Source organism: Megascapheus bottae, chromosome 1, assembly GCF_031878675.1.
Source record: "Megascapheus bottae isolate mThoBot1 chromosome 1, mThoBot2.hap1, whole genome shotgun sequence".
Taxonomy (NCBI): Eukaryota; Metazoa; Chordata; class Mammalia; order Rodentia; family Geomyidae; genus Megascapheus; species Megascapheus bottae.
The window spans coordinates 27,583,717-27,596,339 of NC_143509.1; the positions used below are offsets into that span (position 1 = coordinate 27,583,717).

General features: G+C 51.9%; 1 protein-coding gene across 1 annotated transcript; it reads left to right on the plus strand.

Moving 5' to 3' along the window:
- The first annotated feature begins 8,713 nt into the window (after positions 1 to 8,713).
- On the plus strand, positions 8,714 to 11,501 carry Tnfsf14 (TNF superfamily member 14). Its single transcript, XM_090328756.1, is given in 5 exon segments — positions 8,714 to 8,926; positions 10,201 to 10,237; positions 10,474 to 10,515; positions 11,076 to 11,302; positions 11,304 to 11,501. Coding segments are annotated over 5 exon segments (717 nt in total).
- Positions 11,502 to 12,623: the final 1,122 nt, after the last annotated feature.

The window sequence follows — 12,623 nt, forward strand, 5'->3', positions numbered from 1 at the left end:
TACATTATATAAGCTTGGCAGACTGAGGCCCCACTGTTTTCTTTCTTTCTTTCTTTCTTTCTTTCTTTCTTTCTTTCTTTCTTCCTTCCTTCCTTCCTTCCTTCCTTCCTTCTTTTCTTCCTTCCTTTCTTCCTTCCTTTCTTTTTTCCTTCCTTTTTTTTGGTTGTGGGGCTTGAACTCTAGGCCTGGGTGCTGTCCTTGAGCACTTCAGCTCAAGGCTACCACCCTACCCTTGAGCCAAGCCCCACTTCCCATTTTCTAGAGGTGCATTGGAGATAAGAGTCTCAGGTCCTTTTGTGCCCCAGCTGGCTTTGAACCTTGATCCTCAGATCTCAACTTCTTGAGTAGCTCCACTTAGGCAAAACTTATTTTTTTGCCAGTCCTGGGCCTTGAACTCAGGGCCTGAGCACTGTTCTTGGGCTTTCTCAAAGCTAGAGCTCTACCACTTGAGGCACAGCACTATTTCCTGCTTTTTTCTATATATGTGTTACTGAGGAATCAAACATCCGTCTCCATGCATGCTAGGCCAGCTTTCTCTCTCCCTCTCTCTCTCTCTCTCTCTCTCTCTCTCTCTCCTTCCCTCCCTCCCTCTCTCCCTCCTTCCCTCCTTCCCCCCCCTCTCTTTTTTTTTTTTGCCAGTCCTGGGCTTGAGCTCAGGGCCTGAGCACTGTCCTTGGACTTTCTCAAGGCTAGAGCTCTACCATTTGAGCCTCAGCACCACTTCCAGCTTTTTTCTATGTATGTGGTACCGAGGAATCGAACCCAGGTCTTCATGCATGCTAGGCAAGCCCTCTACCACTAGGCCAAACTCCCGGCCATGGCAAAACTTTTTTTAACAATGAACTTTAGTTGGACTGTGCTTCGTTTCTCCAAGACCTGTTTAGCAAGGCATGCCAATTAACCATTGAATACCTTCAGCTGGAGGAAGGCTGAGGGCTGGTTAGAAGGCTCAGGTGGAGGGCATCTGAAACTAAACTGACCTAACTGTCTTTTATCCAATTTTAGACAAGTGCACTTTACATGGAGTAAGGAGTGTAGCCTAGTGGTAGAGTGCTTGTCTAGCTTGCACAAAGCCCTGGATTTGATTCCTTGGTACCACATACACAGAAAAAGCCAGAAGTGGTGTTATAGCTCAAGCAGTAAAGCACTAGCCTTGTGAAATCTCAAGGGCAGTGCCCAGGCTCTAAGTTGAAATCCCAGGACTGGCAAAAAAGAAAAAAAAAAAGCTGGGGCACAAGTGGCTCATGCCTGTAATCTTAGCTATTCAGGAGGCTAAAATCGGAGGATTGTGGTTCAAGGCCAGGCCAAGTACTAAACTGTGAGACGCTTCTCCCCAATGAACCCCTTGCTGTGGCTCAAGGGGTAGGGCAGTAGGCTTCAGACCCTGAAGAGCTCAGGGACAGGGCGCAGGCCCAGAGTCCAAGCTCCATGAAGAAGAAGAACAACAAAAAGCACTTTACAACTTTTTACACTGCCAGGACCAGCCAAATGCCCACACCAGTCCCTGAGCCATCTCTTTGGCCAGATCGCTGGAACTTTGATTCCTCCCTGCACCCCCCAAATGAACAACAAAAACATGGGAAAACAAACAAGGCAAGACAAAAAGCTAAGGCTGAGTTGGGGCCTGGTGGGCTCCCAGCTCATTCCTACCCAGTCTCTGAGTGTATCGAGCCAGCTGCCATTTCTAGTCAGCAAGCTGAACTCCCTACTACAGCATCTGAGAGCACTACCAGATTTGGAGTGGACTGTTCGGAGATTCCCCCCAGCGTGGCTGGACAGATACCAGGTAGAATCATACCAAGCCAGGCTAAATGCCATGGTGAGCGGTCCCTCCCCTCCAACTGCAGCCTGGGATGTCGGGTAAGGGGTCTCCCTCCACCACAGCCTAAGGCAGGTAGTCTCTCACTCTACCACCACCCTACAGGGCCTCCCGGTGTTGTTGCCAACCTCGGGGGGTTGTGGATGGGTTACCCCACCATCTCCACTGTTCCAGATGGAGCCATCCCCAGAATACAGAAAACATGCAGACCGAAGACAAGGCAGAGACTTACTTCTGAATGACTCTAAAAGATTTTTAAACATTTTTAGATAGCATGTCCGGTGTCCATAAGCTGACTGTCAGTGAGGCAGAAAGACAAAGGGGCCCAGAAATGTCTCAGGGGTGGCTCCCCCTGTGGGGATTTCTTTTCTTTTTTCTTTTTCTTTATTTGTTGTTGGTGGTGGTGGTGGTCGTGGGGCTTGAACTCTGGGCCTGGGCGCTGTCCCTGAGCTGAAGAGCTAAGGCTACTGCCCTACCCTTGAGCCACAGTGCCACTTCCACTTTTCTAGTGGGTAATTGGAGATAAGAGTCTCACAGACTTTAGTGCCCAGGCTGGCTTTGAACCTTGATCCTCAGATCTCAGCCTTCTGAGTAGCTAGGATTATAGGTGTGAGCCACCACTCACCTGACTCCCTGAGGGGATTTCTGTTCCTTGGCAGTCAACCCAGAGAGGGCATCAAGGAACCAGCTATCCAGAAAGGAATAAAAACCAGACAAAACAAGAAGCAGATAACACCAAAAGACAGGTAAGACAGACAAGCGGTCACAGGTAGTTAAGACACTTAAGCCCACATGACTTCTCCAGGAAGCCCCAGATGACTTCTCCCCCCAGCCTCTCTTTCTCTCTTGCCAGTCCCGGGGCTTGAAGTCAGGGCCTACACACTGTGCTTGGGCTTTCCTCAAGGCTAAAGCTCTACCACTTGAGCCACAGTATCATTTCCAGCTTTTCTACGCATATGGTACCAAGGAATCAAACCCAGGTCTTGGTGCATGCTAGGCAAGCACTCTACCACTAGGCCAAACTTCAGCTCCCCCAAGGTGACTTCTCAAAGAAGCACCAGGAGGCACAAATAACTTCTCATCCCAGCCTCGGACCCAGGAAGTTGTGCTGTGTCCAACCTTCTAGTGAGTTTCCCCAGATGTAGGGCCCTTCAAAACTCTCCCCTGGAGGGTCTCCGAATGACTCCTGTTCACGTAAACTGCTGCTACGAGGAGGCTTTCTCCCCTGAGGGCCCAGGCATTCACCCAGGTGAGGACTTCCAGGGCCAAAAGGATAAAAGGAGGTTATACAAATGGAATGCTCTTACTGGGGCCTCCAAATGTAATGACCTGGAAGAGGAAAATCCACAGAGGCTCAGATAAAGGTGACAAAGGAGCATTACTCTCTCTTTCTCTCTCACTCTTCTCAGAACACACACACTCTCTCTCTCTATAGATAGATAGATCGATACATCGATAGATCGATCGATCGATAGATAGATAGATATTGCGCCCTGTCCCCAAGCTACCTTAACATTCATGGTAATGATGTCAGTGCAAGGGTGCAACTTCCTGCCCCTAGGTTCTCACAGTGTGTATGCCTGTGTGCGTGCGTGCGCGCGTGTGTGTGTGTGCGTGTGCGTGTGTGTGTACCAGTCCTGAGTCTTGAACTCAAGGCCTAGGTGCTGCCCCTGAGCTTTTGTGCTCAAGAATAGCCACAGTGCCACTTGTTTTTGGTTTCGGGTGGTCACCTGGAGATTTTGGTGGTTTAATTGGAGATTCATAGCCTGCTGGCTTTGACCCCGTGTCCTCTGATCTCAGCCTCATGAGTAGCTGGGATTGCAAGTGTGAACCAATAGTGTCTGGTTCTTCCCCTTGCATTTTTTTTTTTTTGGTTTTTGTTGATTGTGGGGCCTAAACTCACGGCCTAGTGCTGTCCCTGAGCTCTTTTTTCACTCAAGACTAGTGCTCTAACCACTTGAAGCCACAGCTCCACTTCTAGTTTTCTGGTGCTTAACTGGAGATAAGCATCTCAAAGACTCTCCTACCCAGGCTGGCTCAGAACCATGGTCCTTAGATCTCGGCTTCCTGAGTAGCTGGGATCACAGGCCTGAGCCACGGATGCCCTGCGCTTTCCTTGCATTTTTATCTCAGCTTTCCCCTGCGCTCCTCTGCACTCGCTCACCTACAACCTCAGCTCCAGACTTGTTGATGTCTGGCCTGTCTGGCCATCACATCCCAACACCTGCAGAGTCTTCTTACCTTTGACCTCACCTGGGAGTTCCCAGGCCATATGTCACTCCTCGTTCACTCTGCCAACTTTGAGCTCCATTCCCGTCTCACCTGCCGCCGGTGGGCACAGCTCATCCCATCTTCCCAGGCTCTCTTTGTCCCTGAAAACCCAGGATGGCTGTGGCTCCAGACTGGGCCTGGTGGCGGGCAGTGCTTCTGGCTGGAGCGCCAGTGTAGGAAAATGGGGGTTGTGGAATACGGTCTGATGTCAGGGAGGGAACATTGTGAGGTCACGCTTGTGGGGTTTTGTGGGGGTAACATCTCCAGCTCAGCCTGGGAAGCATGATGCCCAGGGGACCCCCCCCCCCCATGGGTCTTCTGCCTGAGCCAGCCGGCATCAGACCGAGATTCCTGACTTTGGGGAGGAGAACACTGGGAAAAGAAATAGACAAGAAAAAGATGGGTTGGGAGAACTACAGCCTAAGTCAGCAGCCCGAGGCTCCAGCCTAAGACGAGCGTAGCCATTTATTTCAAGTTCCAACCTTTAATACTTTTCTTAAAACCAGGAAACTGCCAGAGGTTGCAGTCCTACAAAACAGCAATCAAGTCTCAATTAGGTTAAATGAGAAAGCCATTGACACAGCCTAAAATCATCGTGATAACAGCTTACTTCTTGTGTACTCATTTGTGCAGGTCCAACGTCACTGACCCCATACTCGGTCCCCAACAGTTCTTCCAATTGTCTCTGGCAGGGTGAGAGTGAGAGTGGGATCCTGGGTGAGATCCTGTTGCTGCCTTCACAGCGCCTGCCTGCCTCTTAGACCTCTAAGACTCAGAATGTGGGGACATCAAGTCACAGCTCTCCCCCAAATACCAAAGGTTGTGGCCAAGCAGTGTTCAGGAGCCTGGTGATGCTGTGTTCTGAGGGTACCCCACCTACCCAGGCTGCACCGCAATCCTGTCTGTAGTTCCAGGCTGGGGACGACACACAAACTATCTTACTTAAGCACCTGATATCTAAGAGGACAGCCTTCCCCCCCCCCTCTCCAATCTGTATCTCAATATTTCTGTGTCTTTCTCTAGCTCTCCCTCTCTCTCAGTATCTCTAACTGTCTCTCTTGGTCTCTTGGTTCTCTGGCCACTCTCCCTATCTCTTTGTCTCTGTCTCTCTGTCTCTATTTATTTATTTTTTTAGGGGTGGGGAAGGTATGCAGGTTGTAGGACTTGAACTCAGAGCTTGGGTGCTGTCCCTGAGCTCTTCTGCTCAAAGCCAGTGCTCTATCACTTTGAGCCACAATGCCACTTCCAGTTTTCTGGTGGTTAATGGAAAATAAGAGTCTCACGAACATTTCTGCCCAGGCTGGCTTTTGAACTGCGATCCTCAGATCATGCCTTCTGAATAGCTAGAATGACAGGCGTGATCACCAGTCCCCGGCTGGCTCTTTTCATCAGGGTCTCTTTCTATCTCTTTCTCTCTGTCCCTGTCCAATTCTGTCTCTGTCCCTGTCTCTTTTATTCTGTCACTTCACCTTCTTTATCCTCCTGCCTTTCTCTATTCACCAGTCTGTCCCTCCATCTCTGCGTCTCTCTGTGCTTCACCTTACAGATGTTTTTCTCTAGTTTTCTTATTTGATGCTTTTTTTTTTTTTTTTTTGCCAGTCCTGGAGCTTGAACTTGGGGCCTGAGCACAGTCCTTGGGCTTTCTCAAGGCTAGCACTTTACCACCTGAGCCACAACACCACTTCTGGCTTTTTCTGAGGTACCAGGGAATCGAACCCAGTCTTCGTGCATGCTAGGCAAGCACTCTGCCATTAGGCCAAACTCCTGGCCCTTGTTTGGTGGTTGGTGGCTTTGAGACAAGATGTTACTCTGTAGCTGAGGCTAGCCTTGAACACTGATCCTCCTGCACCCCTCTCAAGTAGGTGAGATTATAGGCGAATGCTTATTTGTCTGTCTCCTGCTGGACCTATGTCTCTTGTGACCCCTGACCAGTACAGGTGGCCCGGATATGCACTAGGGTCAAGGAGAAGGGTTTGTGTCATGGCACAGAATCCTGAGGCTATGTTTCCAGATTCCCAAGAGACATCTGAGCCAGAGAGGTCCAGAGAGCAGCGGCTTTGAGACCCTCGAAGCCTTGGGGTGGGGGGGGGGGGGGAAGGAGGCGGAAGACTGGGTGGTGATGCTAAGCTTGGACACAAGATTGTTCTGTCAAACAGTTAACAATGTGCAAGAAGAAATGTCACTGTGCCACCTGTGGAAGCCTTGAGAAAGCCAAGGACAGTGCTCAGGCCCTGAGTTCAAGCCCTGAGACTGGCCAAAGAAACAAAGAAACAAACAGAGAGAGAGAGAGAGAGAGAGAGAGAGAGTGAGAGGAGAGAGAGAGAGAGAGAGGAGAGAGAGAGAGAGAGAGAGGGAGGGGGAGGGAGGGAGGGGAGGGAGGGAGGGAGGGAGGGAGGGAAGAGAGAGAGAGGAGAGAGAGAGGTGAAGAAATGTACTCACTACCTTATGTATGTAATTGTAACCCCTCTATTACATCACCCAGTCAATAAATAAAACAAAGATTGTCCAGCTGGGGTGGTGGCTCACACGTGTAATCCTAGCTGCTCAGGAAGCTGAAAACTGAGGATCCAGGTTCAAAGCCAGCCCGGGAACTAAAAATCTGCAAGACCCTTATTTCCAATTAACCACCAGAAAACTGAAAGGGGTGCTGTGGCTCATGGGGGTAGGGTGGGTAGCCTCCAGCTGAAGAGCTCAGGGACAGCTCCCAGGCCCTGGGTTCAAGTCCCACAACTGACAAAAAAAAAGAAAAAAAGATTGTTCTGTCAGGAGAAGAGTTGTGCTCTGAGGGAGAGGGGAAACATCAGGGGGGTGGAGGTGCTGCTAGAGCCAGGGCTGAGGGGCGTCCAAGGTGTTATGAACACCTGGCCAACCGGACACCAGCAGTTTAAGGTGGGGGTTGACACCATCCCAGAGAGATCCAGCCCTCAGTTCCAGTGCCCAGTAGTGGCAGCAGGGGACATGCCACATGGGGGCTCCAGCTCCGGGCACTGTCCCTCAAGACAGAGCAGGGGACAAGGACACAAGAGGATGTCCCCACCAGGGCTTTCCCACAGGCCTGTATAGAAAGGAGTGAGAGCCAGGAGCCAGGGTCTTGTCTGTAACCAGCCACTCAGGAGGCTGAGATCTGAGGGGCAGAGTTCAAAGCCACACTGGCCAGGACAGCTCATCAGGCTCTTAGATTCCATGAGCCACCAAAAAGCCACACTGGAGATGTGGCTCAAGAGGTAGAGCATAAACCTTGAGTGAAAATTTAAGGTGACCCCTGTCCAGGCCCTGAGTTCAAGGCCCAGTACCAGCAGGTGTGTGCAGGTGTACACACACAGACACACACACACACACACATCCGGTGAGCTCAGCGGGAAGCCTCTGGGACATTTTCTGTCCCTGGTGATAAGGCTGACTTAGATGCTTACTCACACCACACACCAGGCCATGTGTGTGCACACAAGTGACGTGACCCTCAGGGTAGACATTTGCTCAAGCAGCCTTGCACAAGGCTGATTGCACTCACGGGCACACACTCTCAGAACCCCGGAACCCTCCCCATGTGACCTCACCACCCCTCTGGCCCCAGCAAAGCTCAGGCCTGCAGCAGAGACCTGGTGTCATGTTCTCTGCTGGGTCCCCAGGCCACAACAGTGCATGGCCCACACCAGCCACACCCAAAATCACTGGATGCTCCAGTAATTCAAGGTATTAAGGAGGCTGAGATATGAGGATCACAGTTCAAAACCAGCCTGGGTAAGAAAGTCCATGAGACAGGGCCTGGAGTTTGGCCTAGTAGTGGAGTGCTTGCCTAGCATGCACAAAGACCCGGGTTCAATTCCTCAGGACTACATATATAGAAAAAAGCCAGAAGTGGTGCTGAGGCTCAAGTGGTAGAGCTGTAGGCTTGAGTAAGTCCAAGGACAGTGCTCAGGCCCTGAGTTCAAGCCCAGGACTGGCAAAAAAATAAAACAGCTGAAGTGGAGCTATAGGTCAAGTGGTTGAGAACAAAGGCAAAGAACATTGTCCAGGCTCTGTGTTTAAGATCCAGGCTGGGTCAAAAAAAATAAGTAATCTTGACAGGTGCTGGCAGTGTGGCTTAGTGGTAGAGTGCTTTCTTAGCATGCACAAAGCCCTGGGTTCAATTCCTCAGTACCACATACATGGAAAGAGCCAGAAATGGTGCTGTGACTCAAGTGCTAGAGCACTAGTCTGGAGGAAAAGAAGGTCAGTGACATTTCCCAGGCCCTGAGTTCAAGCCCCAGGCCTGGGGCGGGGGTGGGGGGAGTGAGAATCCTAGCATCCAAGGGTACTAATTGTCTGAGAAGGAGAGAAAGCTTGGGGGCGGGGGTGGATTCTCCGTGGGATCCCCACTTGAGTCACATTGACACACTGGAAAGTGTGAGAGAAAGTAGTGGTGAGTTAGCTGGGGGCCAAGTGAGGAGGACAGGAAGAAGGGGAGGGGTGCGTGGGGATAGGGGAGGGGCTGAGCCCCTGCTCTAAAGCAGGCTGCAGGCGGCCTCGTGCAGGCAGCCAGCGAAGCTTCAGGACCACGTTCATTGGGCAATTGTGGTTTCCTCGGTGAGCCCAGGCGAGTCTGCCCTGCCCTGGCCCAGCCTGGGACCTTCTCTGCTGGGAATGGAGGAGAGGATTGTGCAGCCCTCTGTGTTTGTGATAGATGGACAGACAGACATTGGGTTCAGGAAGCTTGGACCCAGTGCAGGGAGACGGCGCCGTGGCCCTGTCTGGGGGTTCCTGGCTTTCCTGCTTCTTGGCGCCGGGTTGGCCATCCAAGGCTGGTTTCTACTGCAGCTGCATTGGCATCTGGCAGAAGTGGACACCCGCCTGCCGGTGAGTGGGGCGGAGGTGGGGGGGGTGCAGGAGGGGCCCTAGGGGTGTGTGTGTGTGTGTGTGTGTGTGTGTGTGTGTGTGTGTGTGTGCGTGCGTGTGTGTGTGTGTGTGTGTGTGTGTGTGTGTGCCAGCCCTGGGGCTTGAACTCAGGGCCTGGGCGCTGTCTCTGAGCTTTTTATTCTCAAGGCTAGCACTCTACCACCTGAGCCCCAGTTCCAAGTCTGGCTTTCAGATGCTTAATTTAGGGATAAGAGTCTTATAGACTCTCCTGTCCAGGCTGACTTTGAACCTCAATCCTCAGATCTCAGCCTCCTGAGTAGCTAGGACCACAGATATGAGACACCAGCGCCCATCCACTGTCTCTTGTGGCTTTCTGTGTAACTGTTGGTGGCGGTCACTCTAGGCTGTTTCCAAGGGCGGTGGATAGGTCTGTGTGCCCAACTCTGTTGTGTGCCCTTGCTCTGCACTCTGTCTCCTTGTGTCCGGCAGCCACATGTCCACGTAGATGTGAGCTGCTGTCCCAAGCCCAGGGGCCTCTATGTCTGTGGATGGGAACACGTGTGCTGCTGTTGCATGCATGATCTCCAGGCCTCTCACTATGGACTATAGTGACTCCACGTGTCCATACGTGCCTGGCTTTAGGGCTTGTGGACATCAATGTACTGTGTGGTTGCGTGCTGCTACTGGGACTTGAACTCTGGGCATTGTCTCTGAACTTTTATTTTTTATTTTTTGCTCAAGTCTGGCACTCTATCAGTTGAGCCACAGCTCCGCTCCCAAATCTGGGACATTTCTGATCCAAAACAGTTCAGATAAGAGACAATCAATTTAATCAATTTATTCCCTCTTGTTTGTGTGTTATTGTCTGAAGAGGGATTTTTTTTGGGGGGGGGAGAAGTATCAAAAGTGTGTACTCAACTCCTTTGAATATGCTCAACTTGTGGTGCTCTGCCATTTGAGCCCTGTCTCCAGGCCATCTTTTTGCTGATCACTTCAAAGATAGGGTCTTTCAGACTTTCCTGCACAGGCTGGCAGATCTGCTGCAGTTCTCTGGATTTTGGCCTTCTAAGGAGTGCTTTCATTTGTTTTGTCTGCTTGGAGCCAGGAGCTATTATAACAGAGACAGCAAAAGCAAATGCCTGCAGGGTCCAGTGGCTGGTGTGGTCCTGCATCTTGGTCCAAGGTCTGAGTCTGGCTGCGCCATTGCCCTGTTGTCTGCCTACGACCGGGGTTTGGCGGGTGCTGAACTCAGATTGCTTCTTCTTGCCTTGCAGGATGGAGAGCCGGGCTCCTGGGAGAAGTTGGTGCAAGGTGAGTGAGGCGGGCACCCCAGGAAAGAGAGGGATGGTTCCCACGCCAGCCCCTGTTGCTCAACGTGCTTTGCACAACCTTGAGGTGCTCCTCCCCCAGGCCTGAGAAGCAGAAGTTGGGGTCAGTCCGGAAGGGGTGGGCTTGACCCTCACTCCACCGCAAGGGCCTGATGACCCCTTAGGAGACCAACCTTTCCCCTTTCGGGCTCCCTCTCACTTTTGACCTTCTCCCTGCAGACCAAAGATCCCCTGAGGCCAAACCAGCTGCACACCTTACAGGTGAGTAGGGGAGGCCCTGGTCCAGCTGCGGATGGGCGGGGCTCAGGGTGATTCCAGAGAGCATATCCAGGCAGGTATTGGTTTTTGCATTCATTCATTCCAGTATTTATTCCCAGAGTTCCTAGAGTGCAGACTCTGAGGGCTCTGAAGGGTGGGGGGGAGGATGCTTCTAAAGCCACAGGCCAGCCAAGCTCTGCATTCATTCCTATAATTCCCCTGAAATAACAAATGAGTATGTAGCAAGGCACCAGTGGCTCATTCCTGAGGTTCGTGGTTCAGAACCAGCCTGGGCAAGAAAAGGACCATGAGACTCTTCTCACCAATGAACCAGCAAAAAGCCAGAAGTATGGCTCAAGTGGTAGAGCACTAGCCTTGAACTCAGTGACAGGCTGTGAGATCAAGCCCTATGACTGGCACACAGATGCACACACAGACGCACACACACACACACGAATGGCACACATACCTATTCACGCCTCCTCTCTCTCTCTCTCTCTCTCTCTCTCTCTCTCTCTCTCTCTCTCTCTCTCTCTCTCTCTCTCTCTCTCTCTCTCTCTCAGGAGCCAACACCAGCTTGACAGGCAGTGGAAGCTCTCTGTTGTGGGAAGCCCAGATGGGCCTGGCCTTTCTGAGGGGCTTCAGCTACGACAATGGGGCCCTGGTGTCCCCCAAGACTGGCTACTATTATGTCTACTCCAAAGTGCAGCTGCGTGGCGTGACCTGCCCCCCGGGGCTGGCCAGTGGCCTCCCGATTGTCCATGGCCTCTACAAACGTACACCCCGGTACCCCCAAAGAGCTGGAGCTGCTGGTCAGCCGCCGGTCCCCCTGCACCCGCACTGGCTTCCGGGTGTGGTGGGACAGCAGTTTCGTGAGTGGCGTGGTACACCTGGAGGCTGGGGAGGAGGTGGTCGTGCGGGTCCCTGGACAGCACCTGGCCTATCTCCAGGATAGCGTCCACTCCTACTTCGGAGCGTTTATGGTGTGAGAGAAATAGAAGCGTTGGAATGGACAAGAAGTGTGGCTGGCCTCAGCGGAGGATGCTCCAGAGCTAGCGAGATCCTGGAAGAACTCCCTTCCATGTCACCCCCAAAACTCTCCCAAGACTTCAGCCACCTAGAGGAGTTGAAAACCCAGCAGAACCTCCCAGAAAACCCAGACAAACCACAGACCTCACACCAGATGATACTAAAGACAATGCCTGGAGACTTGGGGGAATCTGGCAAGGCCACCCCAAGAATGCCTGGAGGAGCTGATTTTCTTGACATGCAGGTGGAAGTGATGGGTGTGTCTGCTTTGACTGGAGAAGACAGAAGGACGTGGGATTCCAGGATTTGCAAAGTAGAGAAGGGAAACTGAGTCAGCTTCATTGTGGTCATGAGAGTATCGGGCAGTGGAGACTGGTCACCCAGACCTCACACAAAGCCCAGCCACACACTGTCACCATCACATCCTCTGACCCACCCACGGACTCCTGTTAGCCAATTGCCAGGCTGTAAATACTTCTACCACAGTGACTTCCGGGTACCCAGGCAGTGTCAGGGGCTGCATGACAGAGCTGTGTGGCCGTGGCCCTGGACCCAGCCTGGGGGGCTGCACAGGGCTCACATTTGTCAGCCCAGCTACTCAGGAGGCTGAGATCTGAGGATCACGGGTTCCTAGCTAGCCTGGACAGAACAGCCCTGGAGACTCTTATCTCCAATGAACCACCAGAAAACCAGAAGTGGTGCTGTGGCTCAAGTAGTAGAGTACCAGCCTTTAGTGAAAAAGTTAAGGGTCATCACTCAGGCCCTGAGTTCAAGCCCCAAGACTGGCACAAAAAGAAAAAAAAATTTAACTAGATAGTTCTGTCCAGAGCATCTCAGGGACTCTGTTTTGTGACCTCAGTCAAAGTCTTTGTCACTACTGTGAAGATAGACACACACACACACACACACACACACACACACACACACACACAGTCCCTTCCCAGACCACACTAGCTCTTGTCTATAGCATAGGCCTCTTGGCCTCTGCTGGTGGAAATAAAGAATAATTAATTATCTAAGCCTGTCTTGTGGTTGTTTGGAGATGACATGGGTGCCCCCCCAAAGGAGAGGACAGGTGGAGT